Source organism: Oryctolagus cuniculus, chromosome 16 (assembly GCF_964237555.1).
Source record: "Oryctolagus cuniculus chromosome 16, mOryCun1.1, whole genome shotgun sequence".
Taxonomy (NCBI): domain Eukaryota; kingdom Metazoa; phylum Chordata; class Mammalia; order Lagomorpha; family Leporidae; genus Oryctolagus; species Oryctolagus cuniculus.
The window spans coordinates 22,793,836-22,813,962 of NC_091447.1; the positions used below are offsets into that span (position 1 = coordinate 22,793,836).

Genomic DNA, 20,127 nt, shown 5'->3' on the forward strand with positions numbered 1-20,127 from the left:
GCTGATTTGTCTGGATCTCCCCAGTGTGCACATTTGAACTCAAAGCAGGACTCTGTTGTATTTCTGTAATGGACAATTATTGCCGTGGTGAGAGTGACAGCTAGCCTAGTCCTCTTTCCCTCTCCATCCCCCTTGCCCTGGCGCCTGAGAAGCAGAGCATCCCCATGGCAACAGCAGCAGCTGGTCCCTAGATAAGAGGAGCAGGAGCCAGGCAGAGCAGCCACTGCTGCAGAGGAGCCTGGCCAGCATCAGTGAGCAAACGGCCCTCCCTGTCTCTCACCTTCTCATCCCAGCGCCTGCAGACTGGTAAGTACTTTGGATTTTTGCTTGAAGAACTTTTGTGGTGAGAAAAGCAAGTCTCCAGTAAGTCACAGCTTCTTTGTACTGTCTGGGACAAAGCTGGTGGCACCAGGATTATGCTTTATGGAGCAAGGCTAAGCTGGAGCTAGGCAGGGAGCAGAAAAAAGTCACCACTTCCCCATCATTTTTCCAAGGGCAGGGGATTCTGAGTTCTGTGCGAGCCATGTAGCCACACACTTGATGGTGATGTTTCAAGACGAGCCTGGCTGTATCTGCATGCACAACAGAAAAAGCCTGGGGAAAAGGATGCTTTTCCAAAACACTGCCCTCCTTTGAGTCAGTCATTCCTTGAGCAATAGTGCAAACTTGGGCTTCTAAATGAATGACTCTGAACTTCAAAGGCAGTACCATTTGACGTGAATTCAATCCTCAGGTTAAAAAGAAGTTTGACAAAAGCACAGAGTTCTGTGCAGCCAGAGGGCATAGAATCCAGACACTGCATTGGCTGTAGATGTAGCTGTCTAACTTTATCCAGACCAGATTCCTTTGGAGGGTATTCTGCGGCTGAGCTGAGCGTTGACTCACTCCTGGGAGTCCGTATTACCGCAACCCCAAAATCTGGTGATGAATGGTCTGCATTCATTGCTTTGTGCCTTGGACTTTTGAGTTATTAGCTTCAGAGTAAGGCAGATGGGGTGAGGAGATGACGTTGATGGGTCAATCTGGTACACATATTATCAACACAAGGGAGGCCAGGAAGACAAGTGCTGCTCTGCACCGTGTTAGCATGGGCTGGGGGCTTTACACACACTGCACTGCTAACACTCTCAGCCTGGGGAACAGCCACCCTCCCCACCAGCCTACAGATGTGAAAACTGTTTTCAAAAGAACACATAATCTTTCCAGGCTCACTCAGCTAGAGTCTGGGATAATCAGCCCAACAGTTGCCTACCACATTCTGCCTCCCAGTATCAAAGGCTTTTAGTCAGTGAGGGATGTGCTGCCCGGGAGGTAAACTATACCTTCTCACACTCAGCGGAGACACCTGCTCAAACATAAAATTCCAGATCAGCTTCTGACCTCAGACTGACTGAAGTTGCTCAGCTGCAGAGAACACTGCACTCCTCCTGGGACAGGAACCAGTCCAAACTAGCACACACTGCCCTCAGCTTCCCCAGGCTGCGAGGGTACCTGCCCTTCTTTGACTCAAGTAGCTTCTCTGGTGCTGGCTCTTTGGTCCTTTCAGTTCCTGCTCGCTAAAGGGAGGGCGACCTTTTCATGAACCTGCCCTGTGAATTGTGGCATCAGTGCTATCTGCAGTTACAAGTGTCTGTGAAAAGAAAGGTTTTGTCTTTTGTGAAAAGGAAGGTAAGGATTGGTAAGAGGGCATTGCAGGATTTTAGCATCTGGGGTCCTGAAAACCTTCCTCATACTCAATTCATATCCCTTAACCTCTTGTACCTGCTACACCCAACCACCCACATCCTTTCAACCAACAACAACTAGAAAAACAAGTCAGATCCATAATCCTTTATTCTGAGAAATATGAAGAGTTCTAAAAACCAAAAGATTTGTTGTGGCTAAGTTCAACATAAACTCATTTAATAGAAAAACCTGACCTGAAAGGCTATGAATCTTTTTGTAGTCTCTCTGTGTCCCTCAGTATTGAATATTCCTGGTTTCACTGCAGAAATCATGCATGTGACTAATGGTCCTCCCTGAGAGTCTCTCTGGGAGTGTTACATAAAATGTCCCGATTCCCCTAGCAGATTGGGCTCCAGGCTTGTCAGCTGAAGGTGGACGTGTCAATATCAGCAATCACAGGCGGTGCCAGTCATCACTGTGTTAAAATTTAGAGACCCAACTGTTGAGGAATAGTTTTTTTTTTTTCCATACTATTTGTTGAACTCTTTACTTAGTATAAAGTCAACTGTATGCATATAAATACATTGAAAATAGATCTTAGTAAAAAAAATAAGAATGGGAATAGGAGAGGAAGGAGGAAGAGGGGTGGGAGTGTGGATGGGAAGGCGGGTACAATGGGAAGAATCGCTATGTTCCTAAAGTTGTATTTATGAAATGCATGAAGTTTGTATTCCTTAAATAAAAGGTTTCTGGGGGAAAAATTATAGACCATACTGAACCAGTATATGGCAAAAGAATGTTGAGAGGACCACTAGTCATTGTATGGGAAACAGTTTGAGATCAGCCCCAAATGAAAGTATCATCAACAAGTAACTGCAAAAGCCCTAGCTATGGTTGGAATCTGAAGACCCAGGGGAGCAAATATTTAGGGACAAAAGAGTAAGCTGGTGCCTCTGAAAGTCCCCAAATGACAGGGAGCTGCCGAGGGAGATGACGAAACCTCCCCTGGCAGCATCCCGTTACTGCATCTGCTTGGGTGGAGACTGAGTTAAAGAGGAATGCATGGACGGAGTCAGGAATAGGAAGTAGAAATATTTGGCTTCTTAGTTGGGGAATTAGCCAGGCTCGTGTCTCACAGTGGCTCTCTATCTCCCGGTCTCCCTGAGGACAGAAGTGGAAGGGCCTCAGGAGGTGGGATCCAGAGGCAGGCTCAGATGCCAGCATTTACCAGGGAGGCACACTGGCAATTGTCAATAGCACTGCAACACCCACAAGAGCTCTCCCTTCCACCTACATGTTCCTTTCCTTGGTGGTTTTCCGCGGGCGAGTTTGTAATGACATCATCCATGACAAAACTGCCTTCTAATCCCCTGGGTAAAATATGTTTCTGCCAAGCAAAGGGAATGTTTGTAACATGAACTCACAGACCTGGAAGCCATCTCTCAAGCCTCTAGCACACAGACAGTCCTGCTGGTTCACCACCATCATCTGTTCAATGGCACTTATTTAAAATAGGGCTGTTTCCATCACAGATGCCAGGAGCTACCGTCAGTTTTGGCCAGGAGCCTCTGACCCACTGAACTGACGCTTGCACAATCCCTTGGCCAGGGCACATTCCTTTCTCTCACCTGGTGCTGACATAGGCACTTGGCACAGATGGAGGTTGGTCCTCTTCTGGCTCAGTATTGGCACACAAAGGCAAAGTTCCATTGCTTTCTAAAAGTTTTCCAGACCGGCGCCGCAGCTCACTAGGCTAATCCTCCACCTAGCGGCGCCAGCACACCGGGTTCTTGTCCCGGTCGGGGTGCCGGATTCTTTCCCGGTTGCCCTTCTTCCAGGCCAGCTCTCTGCTGTGGCCCCAGGAAGGTAGTGGAGGATGGCCCAAGTGCTTGGGCCCTGCACCCCATGGGAGACCAGGAAAGGCACCTGGCTCCTGCCTTCGGATCAGCGTGGTGCGCCGGCCGCAGCGGCGGTCATTGGAGGGTGAACCAACGGCAAAAGGAAGACCTTTCTCTCTGTCTCTCTATCCACTCTGCCTGTCAAAAAAATAAAATAAAATAAAATTTTTCCAGTTGTATAGCTGCTGGAGCATGGTGCAGGCAAGGTCACAGAACAATAGCAACCACTCGATTGGTGCCCACAATGAGCTGAGGGTGCAGCTGTCTGGATTCATCTTCACAGTAACTCTACAAGATGGGTGTCATTATTTCTGTTTTATAGATGAGAAAACAAAGTGTGGGAGCCAGAGAGGGTCATTCGTCCCTGGGTACCCATCTGTGAGGTCACCACAAAGAAGCTAGCCTTTGCAAATTTTGACATAGCAGCAATAGGTTGTAACAAGACAGAAGCAAAAATGATAATGCAAAAAATTGGACTCCACCTACCCAAGGGATCAGTGTATTTTCCAGTAGTCCAGGGAGCTGGCAATCTCTACACATCCTAAAAAACAGTGATCTGATTTGATTTCTGCTGAAGTCACTCAGGGCAATCAGTCTGTCCAGACTGACATTAAAAGCTGGGCTCAAGTGAGCAGTTAATGACTCCGTCTGCTACCCCGTGAGCTCAGCTCATCAGGGGAGAGCCCCAGCCTTCCCAGAGCAAACCAGCTTATTTCTCAGAAGACAATGGAGCTAAAGTCATTCGAGGAGCCTAAATGTTGGCACGATGGTCTCCAAGTTCATCTGTGAACTGGGAGTCCAGGAATGACAGGAGAAGAGGATCAGCTGGGTCTGTTCAGCCTTTTCCATTCTTCTGCCACCATTCTTGCTATGGAGGAACCAGAGCCAAAAGTTATTTCAAAGGAACACAAGAAACATGATAGAAGCAGGCTGTGATGAAGATTTTCTATAAATCTCAGCTAATGCACTTCTCACTCAGACATGACACATGTTCATTCTGGATCTGTACTCTTCCAGGACAACGGCTATAACTAATAGCCCTGGTCACTTCGATGGATTTATGGTCTAGGAAAGATAAGGGATGGGGGAGGGGGATGCTCTTGCTCTCTGTCAGGAGGCTCTAGGGAGAAAATAATAAAGATCCATTCAAGAGCTAGTTTCTCCTCCCAGATCTCCACACCATCGTAATATGCCTGGGAAGGCAGTCTCATTTTATAATTATAGAATGTAATAGCACAAGATTGGAGGCCTGGCTCAATTTGGATTCAAGGAATTTACCTCAGGGCCAGCACTATGGTATAGCGGGTAGAGCTGCCACCTGTAGTGCAGGCATCCCATCCGGGCACTGGTTCAGGTCTCAGCTGCTCCGCTACTGATCCAGCTCTCTGCTGTTGCCTGGGAAAGCAGTAGAAGATGTTCCAAGTCCTTGGGCCCCTGCATCCACGTGGGAGGACCCTGAGGAAGGTCCTGGCTCCTGGCTTCAAATCGGACCAGCTCCAGCTGTTGCAGCCAGTTAGGGAGTGAACCAGCGGATTGAAGACCACCCCCCTTCTTTCTCTCTAACTCTAACTTTCAAATAAATAAATAAATCTTTAAAAAAAAGAATTTACCTTGATTTTGAGAGACTTGGTATCTAAAGGAAGTCTGAAAAACTGCATTTGGATCAAGACTAAATAACAAACACTCGGAGCCTCAGTTTCCCCATCTGCAAAATCAGCATAATCATCTTTGCAGAACTCAGTGGAGACAGTACAGGTAGGGTATAGTTAGGATTTTCTGTAACGCAGTTAACTCATTTCTAATTCATACTTGCATTCTGAAACTCCCAAAGTGCCTGTGCAAGAGGCCAAATATAAATATTTGATACATGACAATACCAATAAGTCTGTGTGTGTGTGTTGTATGATTCATTTTCCTTTTGCTTAAATATCAATTTTAGAGTTTCTAGTAGCTAAACATAAAAAGCAGATGTGAAAAACAGGATTACATTGGGGAACCCAATAGGAAACTTGCAGAGATATTTGCTGAATAAGTAAGTGAATGAGTGAGCAGAAAGTGTGCTTATGGTCTATTTTTTATTCTTCCACAGTGCTGGAGGAGAAGCACCACACCCACTGCCCTTTGATGATGTCCATGGAGCAGATGCAGCCGCTGGAGTTCTCAGAAGACAGGCTGGACACGCTGGACCCTTGCAGCAACCACTTAGGTAAATCTCCATGGTGACTGTCACTAGAGTACATCAGAAAGGGGGCGTCTCCACCACTCAGCTTGCGGGCGAGTCAGAGAGAAGCCCCTGAAACCTGAGAGCCAGTGCCTTCTGGTGACAGCCAACACCAGATGGCCCGGCAAATAGCCAAGGTCTGTGGGGTCTGCTGTGTGAGTGTGAGCTGAAGCACTGGCGGCAGTTTCATTAGGGTCAGGGCAGGAGCGTTGTCGTCTTTCATTGGGGTCTGACTGAGTCCCAGGCAGAGCATTTGAGACAATAAATGGAATGTGACAGTTTAGCCTGTTTCCAGTATTTTCCCAGCACACTAACACCCCATGCACACTGCCAATAAAATATTTCAAATATCTCTCTTTGCCTATCAAGACAGAATTTTAAATAGCCTTTTTCTGCTTTATTGTCAATCTGTTTCCTTTCCAGAACTGACTTTTTGCATAACCTTTGTAATGAAAATACCAGAAACATTTCTGCCTCTACCCATTTCTAAAAATGAGACACTCAGACTTTTGATGGATGGGCCTTTTGCATATTCATAGTCTTTGTGGATGCCTCCCCGGGTTATGACTTGTCTCCCCTCCCCTCTCCCCACTTGCCATCAAGATATTTTATGTTAAAGATTTCTTCAGAAATGAGGAAAAGTGCCACTGAAGTAAAAGTCAAGATTAAAGCCAATGTCTTGCTCTCTGCGCTGTGCAAGGAGTGTTACCTTGGGGTAAAGGAGTGGCCTGCGACAGGTCCACGTCCAGTCTTTACCTCCAGAGGTTCCCACAGCAAGGCCGCACCCCTTCTAGGCAATACCCATTCATTCAGTTTGCAAATGGTTGTGATGTGTATCATGTAGAGGGGAGTAACTGTGTTACGTCTCTCTCTTTCTCACACACACACACAATTTAAAAACTGCTTCTTCAGCCAGCGTTAGGATGAAGAATTCTGAGGATTCGATCCTGAGCCCATTACTTGCCAATCATGTACCGCTCAGCCTGGTCTCCCAGATCTGAGTTTCCTCCTCTCCTTTAAATCAATCACTATAAGAGAATGCTGCCTTGGAGGCCTGGCGTAGGAAGGCAGTGAGATCAGATGCTCAGGGATTATACTTATATTTAAGCACTGGGAAGCACTAGTATTGAGTAATCACGCAGGTTTTAGTCCATCCCACAGATAGAAATGATGTGAAATCACCTCATTCATACCCAGCAAAGTCCCCCTCTTACCTCCTCTTTGTGTTTATAGACTTAGCATATCCCAGTCTGGTGACTTAGACATAATGTGACCTCAGTAATGCTTATGAAATTGAGATGATTGGATGAAATTATTAAAATCTTCTAGGCAAAAGAAATTATTTATTGCTATGAAATATGGCTGAAAAGAGTGATATTTTTGTTTTGGTTATGTATAATGTTCTTGAGATGATACAGTCTTAATAATAAACAGATACTAAATGTTTCTGATAGGTTCCTTATGCAGAGTGATTTTTTTTTTTAACAAAAGGTCTTCCAGATGTAAAGTCTAAAGGCCCATGAGGAATTTGAAGGCAAGAACCATTTCTTACTTTGTATTTCTAGAATCTAGCATAACAAGTCTTGGAACAAAGCTTAAATAAACATTTGTTCAGTAGCTGGTGGGAAACCTTTTTTCTGCCAAGGGCCATTTGGATATGCATTACATCATTCACAGGCCATACAAAATCATCAGTTTAAAAATTAGCCTGCTATAGATTTATTGAATTTTGAGTCCTGCCTGTGTTTACCTTGGCAGGGACAGAGCAAACGATTTCACAGGCCTTATACAGCCTATATTCCCTGCCCCTGAATCAATGAAAGAATGAAACACTTTGTGCCTAGACCCTCAAAACTTATGTCAAAGTGGTTGTCACACTTAATCTTCAATATTGTAAAGAAATATACCTGAATATTTCAGAAAAGGAAGAGAGATGGAAACAGGGGCAGGGAGGAAGGAAGGAGAAGAAACACGTTGGAAAAGCAAAAAGAGAGGGAGGAACCGAAGGGAAAGGTCAAATTATCCTTAAGTTTCCCCATCTTCATTCATATTTGTAAGCCTTGCTAGACTATGTCAGTCCACAGTCATTCCAGAGAAGATAGCTCCATTGTCTTGTGGGTTCTTTCATTCTATCAGAATAGTTCCTGATACTAAATATATTTGAGTCCACTCATTCAAACACATATAGAACAAATACTTATTCAGTGCTACTGAGGACATAAATGACAAAATGTTTGTCATTAAAGAGGGCAAAGAACAAATGTACAGAAATAATAATCTCAGATCATCTTTTATAGGTGTTACCTGAGCAAAAATGCTATGGATATTTAGAAACTGAGAAAGGATGCCCAGGACTGGTGTTCAAAAGACTGACAAAAATGGGGGCTTTCCTCTGGGATGAGTGGGAGGTTAGAGGGTTGCCAATGGCACAGCAAACATTCTTTGAAATCTATCAGATCTATCAGGCATTTTGTAAACATTTATAAAATTAGTTCTCTCACACACATGTACTGTTATTTAATATTATTCCCATTTAAATCACTGAAAATACTAAAATTTCTAGAAATTAAAGCCCAATTTCTTCAACCTGCATTCATTGAAAGGAAAGGCAGTTGAGACTAAAACTACAAAAAGACTGAAATCTTTAATGTACAAGAAGGCGTTGTTATAGAACAATAAAGTTCTGGAGCAACTGAAGAGAGGCCCACAGGAGAGCATCCTAGACAAAAGCATAGAGGAGCAAGACAGAGCAGAGAGATTTCACTGGCAAGGAGCAGGCAGGTTGGATTCCTGTTACTGCACCTGATGGGTGTGCAGTAAAAGCCAGGCTTCAGTTCTCTGGTGAGTCCATGCAGGAGGCTGAGAAAAGTAAAGAGAAGAATAAGAAGACGACAAGATGTTGAGTTAGGATGGGCAACTGAGAGCCCAGGTAAAGCCTGGTGGCATTGAAAGGGCCAAGGTAGAAGCCCAAGTGAGAACCAGCAGAGGCACTTGGCAGGCCAGAGAACTGGAGGCAAGAGAGGGATCCACTGTCAACTCCAGGGAAGCATCTTTTTTTATTATTTTTTAAAACTTTTATTTAATGAATATAGATTTCCAAAGTACAGCTTATGGACTACATTGGCTCCCCCCACCCCGATGACTTCCCTCCCACCCGCAACTCTCCCCTTTCCCACTCTCTCTCCCCTTCCATTCATTATCAAGATTCATTTTCAATTTTCTATATATACAGAAGATCAGTTCAGTATACATTAAGTAAAGATTTCTATGGGGAGCAACTCGGACTAGACTAAGTTACTGGAATTAAGACTTATTCTATGCATCTGCTCTCCCACAATATGGCGCTGAAAGGGAGTAAACAACTTCTACGCAGCTGCCTCTCACCAACTTGACTGATAAGCTGCAGGAGCTGATCCTGCTCCTGATTGGAGGAGAGCAGCGTGCTCGCCATGTGGGTAGCAGAGTTGGGATTGGTGGAAGAGGACTATAAAGGAGGAGAGAGACAACACGCACCAGGAACATCCGGATAACATCTGAGCAGCCCCCGAGAGAGCCGGCCAGCGGTGTGCCGCTCCCCCACTGAAGTGGGGAAAGTGGCAGGGGGAGCTGCCCCTCCACGGAGGTGGAGGGGTCGGCAGCCAACCCGGGAAGGACCAGCAGCAAACCCGGGAAGGGCCGAGCAGACAAAAGAACAGCGCAGGGTCTAGTGTCGTTCCTCCGCGAATGGGGGAGTGACAGATTTCAACAGTTTGCACCCACGTAGAGAACAAAGTGAAAAATACTGTTTGAGTACTCGTTATAGCATTAAATCTCAATATACAGCACATTAAGGACAGAGATCCTACATGAGGAGTAAGTGCACAGTGACTCCTGTTGTTGACTTTACAAATTGACACTCCTGTCTATGGCATCAGTAATCTCCCTATGCTCCAGTCATGAGTTTCCAAGGCTATGGAAGCCTTTTGAGTTCTCCGACTCTTATCTTATTTAGACAAGGGTTTTTTTTTATTATTTTTTGACAGGCAGAGTGGACAGTGAGAGAGAGAGACAGAGAGAAAGGGAGAGAAAGGTCTTCCTTTGCCATTGGTTCACCCTCCAATGGCGGTTGCAGCCGGCGCACTGCGGCCAGCGCACCGCGCTGATCCAAAGCCAGGAGCCAGGTGCTTCTCCTGGTCTCCCATGCGGGTGCAGAGCCCAAGCACTTGGGCCATCCTCCACTGCACTCCCGGGCCACAGCAGAGAGCTGGCCTGGAAGAGGGGCAACCAGGACAGAATCCGGCGCCCCGACCAGGACTAGAACCTGGTGTGCTGGTGCCACAAGGCGGAGGATTAGCCTGTTGAGCCACGGCGCCGGCCAGGGAAGCTTCTTAAGACTAAGGGAGCTTCAGGTTCCATGTTGGCCCTGGGGATCTGCAAGAGTACTCAAGTTCCTTGAGTGAAGGAAGTTAGAGTAACAGATTCTCTATGCTGTTACCCAGACAGTTAGTTCATTCACATTCTGTGGCTTGCCTGATGATGGCTTTAAGTTCCTCTTCATTTTGATGGTCCACCATTTGAGTTCCCTTAACTTGCTACTTTATAGAATTCTAGTTTTCCATTTTATCTCATGTAATCATGCAAGGGTACAAAAGTCCTCTGTAGAAAAAGGCAAAATAAACACTTTAATTTTTTTAGACCAAATGGCCTCTTCCCTTACCATCAGGTGTAACTGGAAATTGACCTGTTCGTGTCTGGACCCTTACTCATGATATATTCTTGTTTTCTTTGTCCAAATCAGATGACCTTTCCGACCAGTTCATCAAGGACTGTGATCTCAAGAAGCCAAGAAAGGGGAAGAATGGACAGACAACCCTAAATGTTGAGTCAGATCAAAAAAAACCACGGAGGAAAGATACACCAGCGCTGCACATCCCGCCCTTTATACCAGGTAATCAACAACAAGGTCAGTTTGCATTAGCTCTGAAAGGGAAAAATATGATTCTGAATCTTATTGGCCTTACAAATATTTGTTTAAATATTTAGTTATTCACATTTTAAAATATTAACATCTTAATGAAAACAATATTTTTAAAAAGATTTTATTTATTTATTTGAGAGGTAGAGTTAGAGAGAGACAGACAGAGAGACAGGTCTTCCATCTGCTGGTTCACTCCCCAAATGGCCACAATAGCCAGAGCTGGGCCAACCTGAAGCCAGGAGCCAGGAGCTTTCTCTTGGTCTTCCAGGTGGATGCAGGGGCCTAAGCACTTGGGCCATCTTCTATTGCTTTCCAGGCCATAGCAGAGAGCTGGATTGGAAGAGGAGCAGCCAGAACATGAACCAGTGTCCATATGGGATGCTGGCACTGCAGGCGGAGCCTTAGCCTATTATGCCACAGCACTGGCCCCAAAAACAACATTTGAAATGTAATACAATATTTTTCCACTCACCAGTAATGGAAGCTGGGGGTGCAAGAGGCAAACTCGGCTTCGCACAGTAATTCACGAGCCCAGGCTAGTGGCAATTCTGCCATCAACCATGCGTGGTGAGCAACGTCACCACGAATATCAGTAACCAGCAGGTACAGGTGGTAGAGAGAATTGAAGACTGACAGGGAGGCTTGTGAAGGCCAGACCTCCATCAAACACAAGGCCTCACACAACTGCAAGGAGACTGGGAAGCATGGCCCAGCTCTCTGCCCAGAAGAAAAGCAAAATAGTTGGGTGAACTGCTACTCTATCTGTACAACACCCTTGGATGTGATCTGTGATGTTCTGAATTCTCAGAGGTTGCATCTCATTTTCCTTCCCTCCTGGGCACTTCCTTTATGTTCTCTGTTTAAAATATACTTTGAGGGACACCAAACAGATGGAACATAGATCTTTCTGGGGAGGAACTTCCAGATTTATAAGAAAGACCAGTAGTGTGTAAGTAGCTAAATATGCAAAAAAGAAGCAATATCAAAATGGGGATCCTTAGACAAGGACCACAAGGGCTCAGTTTGAGTAGTAAATTATGGAAAAATTTAAAGAGGCTGTTTATAAAGACTCATTAGATGATAGAGAAAAATTTTACCTGGGAAATAGAGACAAGAGGCAGGTGGGTGAAGTGGGTGGAGGTAGAATAATGATGAAGATATCGGGGTACAGTGTGCAGCTCATAGTTTGCAGAACAGCAAGAGGCCCTTTCAGGCTAAAGAGAATGGACTTTGTGGGCAGATAAACTCAGAACTGGCTGATACCACTGAGTGCAAGTGGGCACACTTCTTTGCCTAACTTTCCTTAGATGGGTGGTGGCAAGAGGAATATTGAATTCCTCAGTTTTGTTAGACTAAAATGAAATCAGCCATGTAAAACCCTTTGTACAGAGGATTTCCCTGATGTAGCATCAATAAAAAATATTCTTCCTAAAAAGAAACTTTATTAAAATAAGCTTGAAAATTGTTGACTGGTTCCACCAGCTCCATGTACAAGTATTTATGTACAAATAATACTGCACGTGTATTTGACCTCATTTCTTTCTCTGCTCTCCAAACACTGCAGGTGTGATTTCTGAAAACTCAATCCGAAGATACGATCTTCAAGAGAGACATCCAAAGGGTAAAGTGGACCCAGATCTTCATAATACTGACCTAGAACAGCAAAAACCAAGGAGAAAAGACACACCTGCCCTGCACACGTCTCCCTTTGAGTCAGGTAAAGAGCTGGTGTTGGGTGTTTGCAAGGGGTGGGTGGTGGGAGCAGGTTGGAAGCTTTACCATCTGGCGGTGCCAGGGACACAGCCTCTGTCCTGGCCCGAGAAGCTGTGTTGGGCCCCAGCCCCCTTTGCAGGAAGCATGTGTCTCGCTGCCTTTCAGGTTTATCTTGTATTGTTGTGGGCAGCTCCCCAGAGTCTGACCTGAGGACTGGGGAGTTAGAGCATTACTGCTGCTTCAGAGAGCTGGTCAAATGCGCTGAGCCAGTGAAACAGGAGTGTCTGTGGGCTCTTGAGAAGAGAGGAAATGCCGTCTTCCCCAGGCTTCTGTGAGTTATGCATCCCAGGGCTGATGGTCAATTCTCCCATGCCAGGACAAACTGACCAAAACCCCAAAAAGGAGTGGAGGGGAAGGGAGAGAGAGGCATTGAAATTTTGACAGCTATCGTAATAGGTGCCAAATCAACCAAATAGACAAAAACTTACTGAACTTTATACACAATTCCAGGGTATACGGGACCAATGAGTGAGGCAGAGCTTGTCCCTGAGAAGCTTTTGTGCAAGCTGGGGATCAAGGCAGGCACTCTCATCATTTCACCCGGGGTGTGTGTATGTGTGTGTGTGTGTGTGAGAGAGACAGAGAGAGAGAGACAGAGAGAGAGATCCTGAGTTCCTTGTTGTGGTTTGGACTTCCAGCATTATAGGAATCTAGAAGGAGCACTTTTGGGAAAAGATGAGCTTTGGTGGTTACATGTCAGACATGGCTAGTCACAGCTCCCCTGCCTCACATGGGACGTGTAGTACAAAGCTGCTCTCCCATTTTAACAGGAGCAAGCCCACATGATCTCCCAGTAAAAGGACTTCCGAAGCAGATTCTTTGAGAATATTCCACTTTTTTTCCAGGGTAGTCTTGCTATTGGAAAAGAGGTCCAGGTATCTTGGTATAATTGACTTAAAGTGATAGCCAATATTCAGTTGTTAGTTCCAGCGGTTTCTCAACTGAAGACCTTGTAACAGGGCGATATTTTCACAGTAGAGGGTTATAATGTGAACTGAATCATCAAATCTCTGAGACATCCTGCAGCAAAGGAGCCCCTTTGACTTTGTATAAACCAGGTCTAGAGACTTTGATGTGTTTTCCACAGAATTTTTTCCTGCCTATTAGTCTCTTCATTCTATAATAAGGGAAATGTTGCCTTAGAATTGTCTAAAACTTGAATCTACTTTTTGCCTTTGCTTTTTTATTTTGCCTCTAAGGATTGCTGTCCCCAAGTCAAAGAAGGAAGGAGGCATAAACAGGATCACAGGCTCTCTGGTTTGCAAGTCAGGAGCAGAGCCAGGAAGGGTGGCAGGGAGCATTAGGAGATCATTTTCTGGGGAAATGGACTGAGGAACAAGCAGCAAGGTCTGAACCTGCCTTGGCCACGTTTCTCACAGGTTGCATGCATTCCCACCTACACGGAACCTCCAATGCTCTCATTAGTCACAGGCATGCAAATACCCATGGCACTGTCAACTCTGTTATACTTGTTGCTGCTTTTGTAGCTGTTATTTAAATTAACTTACATCAATAAGTTGTGCGATAAATTCATGAGGATTGGGTTGTGAGTGCCTTATGCTTCTGGCATTGGCGCTGCTGTCTAGTCCAGTCCTTTCTATAAAGCAGTGCCCAGTGTCTGTCGAGTTCATTTTCTATTTAGCAGTCACAGCCTGGAAACTGACTGCTTTCTGTTCATTCCTGTATCTGTTTCTGTTGAAGGCCTACTAGGGGAAGACGTGGTAGAGCGAGAAAAAAAAAAAAAGGAGGTAACGGGTAACGATCAGGAAGTCACGCTGGAACAAAAGCTTGAACTGAACTCTGGAGTCAGAACTATATAGTTTTCATCTTGGTTCTGCTCCATACTTCCTTTGTGACCCAGGACCATTAACTTAAACTGTCAGAGCCTCCTTCATTCGATCCATCCCTGAAAGGGGAACCACAAAATCTGTCTGAAAAGGTTGTCAGCACAACTCAGTCAAGTACATGAAGTGCGTAGCAGAGTTCTGGCAAGCTGAAAGACCTCAGTGAATGTTAGCGCCCCTCTGTGGGCTGGTCAAGCTTCTACTCTGAATTAGTCAAACCTTTTCAGAAGGTAACAATTCTACCACACTGTTTCTTTTCATAGAAATCTGCTGACTCAAGGAACTTCATAAAATATTAAATTCTGTTCATCTGGCAATGGATACTAGCTACATCTCAATCCCTCCATCCTCAGAGAGCAGCTTTGCTTTTGAATGAAAAATGTCTCTCAAACTGCAGAGTAAACAGGAACTGGGGGGTGGGGGGAGGGCACTGTATATCCACACTCTACAGACATTATGGAATTTCTTCGATCAGCAAGTCTCTGTCATAACTGAGTGCAATTACAGATATTGTTGTATGATTCTAGCTTTTATTAGCATATTAGCTGAAGTACTTTATTTCTGAAGAGGCTTTCAGTATCTAAAGATTTGGCAGTAACCGAAATGCTAGTTAAATTGATAAGGATAGAGCCTTTGACAGATGTTCAGAACGACTCACACTTGTTTCCAATAGGGTGATGAGAGCAACTCACAGACAAAAGCACCCTGGAGACATCCCCTCTCATTAGCCCCTGGCAAGTGAAAACTGGACAAAGATTCACTCTCTTTTCCATCTCTTAATAACTATCTTCATTCTCCCTAGGTTAATGAGCTGACTTGACATGTTCCAACTGCCAAACAGCCCTTCAGTGGGGAGTCATCTCCGCCATCCTTGCCAGCCCCAGGCTTGCTCCCAACCTGATCCACAGTTGCCAGGGGCCCCAACTTGGTGACTGCATGGCAGGGAGCATTGCTTGTCATTGCACAGATCTGGGTAGTCAAGGAGCGTTTAAGAGAGAAATAATGTTGAGTTGAAGTCATTGGCACAAGGAGCCAAGCAAAGAAAAAAGGCTAATGAAACCAGAAGCATTGAAAAGAAAAATCTCCTGGATCTCTGGTCCATGAGTTCTAAGCATTTGAGCAGTTTGTCAAAGGATCAATGTGTCCTTTGCAAATGACACCTCTCCCATCCTTCTGAGGGTAGAGCTTTGTCCCTGGTGTGGTTTATTAGGACAGGCGATGCCCTCAGCCTGGCTCCTGCCTGCCAGAGAACAGATCTGTGATGCAGATGACCTGTTTAGGTGGTGCTGTGGGTAGATTCTGCTTGTTCTAAAGCAGCCTGCTGCAGGGAAGATTGGCCCTGAGAGAACAGGGACTGGCACCAGGATCTTACCCGCAGCCAAGTTCCCTACACTCTCCTGTATAGAAGGAAGGAGAAAGGGAGGAACTGACATTTGCTCAATGCCTGCTGTAGTCCAAGTCTTGTGCCAGATGTCGTCATATCCCTTTAGGACCTCATAGGGAGAGAGACGTATTAGCCAATTATGCCTGCCATGTAAAAAGTGACTTATCACAACTTCGTGTTCTGAACCTGGCTGGAGCATAAGAGATACGTGGGCCTAAGTCTATCTCCTCATCTCACCCCATAGGAGAGACAAATTACTTTTCTTCAGTTTTAGATGTGAATAAATAGGATCAGATAGGTTAAGCGACGTGGTCAACACTGGGTGGTCATAAAAGGCAAAGCTTTTTGGCTCTGGAGTCTACATTTCTTCATTTTCCCCAGAAGAACAGGAAGATCCAGAGAGCAAACCAGACCAGTATTTTTTGAACCTGGGTCGTCTTCTAGTCACCAGTGCATCAAGAACATTGACATCCCAAGTGCAGGCTTACCCTAAGCAATGATATACATGAAATGAAGATTTTGATGAGCCTCCCACATATATTTTTTATAAGACATTAAAATTAATGCCAAGCATATTAACATAGGATGCTATTCACTTTGCTGTGCCCCTGTGGATAGCCCAGTCCACTTTGGGAAGCGCTGGACCTGATAGTTTAACAGACTCCTCCAATTTCTGAAATTCTAGGACTTTTACAGTATTTGTGTGAGGTTGGCGGAGGGGCAGATTCTCACACAAGTAGGTTTTAAGGATACTCAGAGTAACTAAAGTTGACCAGGTTTTGGGAATTAAGAGCCTTGCCCATATTGTGGAACCAACCCAAACTTGACTTCATGTAAAGAAATAAAGAGAAGATGGATAGAAAATGAAAATGTGTGGTCACAGCAGAGCTATGTCCATGTTATGTTAGCCTTAATTTCAAATAAAAACCCACACCTCTATGCAGCTGCTATAAGAGAAAATGTCTCTCACTGTGTTTCATAAGTGATTTATGCAAAAGCCTTCATTCCAGCCAGACTCTTGAAATTGTTTTTCTCCTCTAATAAATATCAGTTAATTGGTAGAGAATCCATCTGAATAAACTAGGAACTGAATCAAATGAATAGTCATTATGCTCAACGCTTAGTTTTCACTAATTTGCTGCTGTTGAATGGAGTCCAGTGTCCTAGACAGGCCTCTTGTGGTGCACAGCTTCTCTCCCCCACCCACACCCCCGCCCCATTTAGATCTCTGTGAAATGCTTCATGTACTGAAGGGTCTCTAATTATGAGAAAGGCGGAGGGAGGGGGAGACAAAACTGGCTGGCTGCAGTGAGATGAGAGGAATCATGGGGGACCAGATTGGAATCATAGCTTCCTTTGTCTTTTTATTAAAACGACTCACTTTACACTTTCCAGGATGGACAAGACTCACCCACCCACCACCCAGAACCACCATGGCTGATCAACTCAGAAAATTGTGTTCAGATTTCTGAATTTCACATAGTAAACTTTAAAAAAAAATTTTGGAGTAGTTTATAATATAGTATACATACACACATATAATAAAAACATCTGGGAATAGAGACAATAAAGACAAGCTAATATCAGAGCAATTACTCTATGTTAGGAAAGACAAAAATTCTCATGCTGGTCTGTTGGTCTCTTTATCTAAGAAAGATTTTAAAAACAAAATGAAAAATCCAAACCCACCATAGCACTACCAACAACAGACCCTAGTAATTATGTTTGGAAAGATGAGCAGGGTATTAGTTAACTCAATGCTATATACTCAGAACTTATAATATGCAGAACATATGATAATATAAATGGAAAAAATCTCTCAAGCTTTCCCTAAACTGAATATATAAACTTTCTATACATGGAAACCGGTTTTGGAACTTTAGAAACACAGTGGCAGGCCAACAGGGACAAGAACATTTCATTTTGCCTAGTGAGGATGCTAAACAGAAAACCATTGAATATCTCAATCTTCAGGAAAGAAAAGATATTTGAATCCTCCAAAGAAGGAAAAAAATCATCTGAAAATTAAAAAAAAAAACTTTTAAAATTGTGTCCATACAGCCATATGAAAACCTCCCTACTCTTTCCTTACTTTCTCGTTTTGCCCTGACTCCCATGAACTTTGTCATCCACAGGTACTAACATTTGAAAACAGCAAGTCCCCAGCTTCAACTTAATATTTTCCACAGCTGTTAGTAAAATGCTTTTCGATTGTGGAGCTGACCGGTTCTTTTCAAAAGGAAAATTAGCTTGCAAACTGTGAAAGGAAAGAAAAACCCACATGTAGGTGTTCACACATGTGGCTGGTTGCAAGCATCTTGCTTAATTGTCACACAGCCCTTTACAATGAGCAGTGGTGCCCTCATTTTACATGAGAAAACTTAGGTGTGAAGCTGTTAACTGGCCCAAAACACACGAGAGAGAGAGAGAGAGAGAGAGAGAGAGAGAGAGACAGAGAGAGAGAGAGAGAGAGACAGAGAGAGAGAGACAGAGAGGCTGACCTGGAAGCCCAAGCCTCAGATGCCATACCAGCCTGCTTCCCATCCCAGCATGATGTCAGCTCCAGAGCAGAACACCCACAGAGAAGAGGGGAAGGTTCCCTGGCTCCCAGTGTGTGCGTCATCTTGGACCCAGGACATTGTCCCCAACAAGCACCTCTGGGGAAAGTCAAAGAAGGCCACCCAGCTCCTGTGTACTGTGTCTATGCTGCCTTGCAGTCTACTGCTTTAATTAGAGGCACTTAATTGCAGGCCTGTGCTTTGTTTTGCAGGTGTGAGGCCGCTCAGGGACGAGAGACCCAAAGTGATCGTGGAAGATGATGAAAAGGAAGGTGACAAGATAGCTATTTAAAGATCTTTCCCCCAAGACCCCATGTAAATAGGTTAGATTGGTTCCCTACGGTGACCTAGAGAAAAAATAGACTTGTTCCTGCTCTCATTCTGTGCTAGTCAGACTTCAAGATCCAGACGCCTCTTCCCCAGGAGACATCTGACACCAGATTGCCAGTCACCAACTTGTATCGCTTTACTTCCTTGAGTCTTGTTTCTATTCTGACTTCTTGAATTTTCATTTCCCGACACAGCATAAATGAAACAGATCGGTCTAAATTAGGTGGTAGCATGGAAAGCTGTCATATTCAGTTTCTGCGTCTTCTGGACCAATTCACGGAGCGAGGGACCTGGATAACATAGGGACGCTTTTCTTCTCAGTCTGCTGTTAGGCAGGCTTTGGCTGAAAGTCCTCCAACAGCAGGTTAAGAAGGGACTCCCTGCTGCCAGTTAGAGACGTGAGGATGTGTGGGTTAACTCACCAACTTCTTTAGAGAACATGGTCTTTTAGTTCACCTATCCTCTTAAGAGTCCAACTGTCTCTGAACGCCATTGCTAAGATCCTTGTGACAGAAGTTCTAAAGGTGAGTTTCTGAGCTGGAGGGGTCAACAATTGGAGAAAAGCACCAGGAGCAGAGAGTGATGGTCAGTTCAGGAACCCTAGCAAAAGATCCCTATATATTTTTTTTCAAAACAGTTCTAAACCTTGTTGTGCCGACATTTGTGAGTTGTGAGCCATTACTAATGATAGGTGACATACCAGTGCTTGCTATGAATTTACTTTAAAAAAATAAATCAGTGGAAGATGCTGATATTTTTAGCATTTTTGCTTATTTAGACTTCAATATGCTTTCTTAGAAGAGACAGGCAAGCATGGTGTTAGGGTCTGCACATGGCCCCTGGCCCAGACTGCAATCTGAGTGCCCTGGGCAGGGCTGTGCACATAGCTCTCAACCATCAGGCAAGAGACAGGAAGGGAGAGGAGAACTGCAAGAAAAGGAGACGCAGACACTGGAATCGCCGTGCCGAATGTCAGTCTGGAGGCTCTGTGTATGCACACACTGGTCCAACAGTTGACTAGTCCCTTGTATCTCTCTGCTCTGCCTTAGTGATGGAAAAGAGGCAGGAATCTTTGGAAAATAAAGATGCTTCTGTCCATATCTCTATGTCCTGGTGCACTTCTAAAGATACCCATTTAGTTATAAAGATGGCAGGTTGCAAATGAGACTCACGGGTTTGGTTTGCTTTTGTATTTGTTTATATTGAGCCTGCAGTGATTTTTAATATTGGAATCAGATGTTAATATTTAACAATCCAATCAGGAGCATTTATAGAAAATTATAGAATTGCGGATTCTTTTGGGGATGCATGTCAAGACCCTGAAATCTACTGAAAATGTCGCAGCCATCGGCAGAGGCTGAGTGCTGAATGCCATTTTAGGAGGAGTGTGGGATGTCCAACTTGCCCTGGGCCTCATGTGTTAGGCAACTTCTCGTGACCTTAACAAAGTACCCTAGGCAGGCTGACTAATGGAAAGTGACTCACTTTGACTCCTGG

At 44.6% G+C, this 20,127-nt stretch overlaps 1 protein-coding gene across 1 annotated transcript; it reads left to right on the forward strand.

Moving 5' to 3' along the window:
• The first annotated feature begins 189 nt into the window (after positions 1-189).
• PPP1R17 (protein phosphatase 1 regulatory subunit 17) lies at positions 190-19,730 on the forward strand. Its single transcript, NM_001082155.2, is given in 5 exon segments — positions 190-306; positions 5,653-5,769; positions 10,562-10,711; positions 12,306-12,458; positions 18,513-19,730. Coding segments are annotated over 4 exon segments (465 nt in total). The 5' UTR covers positions 190-306; positions 5,653-5,687; the 3' UTR covers positions 18,593-19,730.
• Positions 19,731-20,127: the final 397 nt, after the last annotated feature.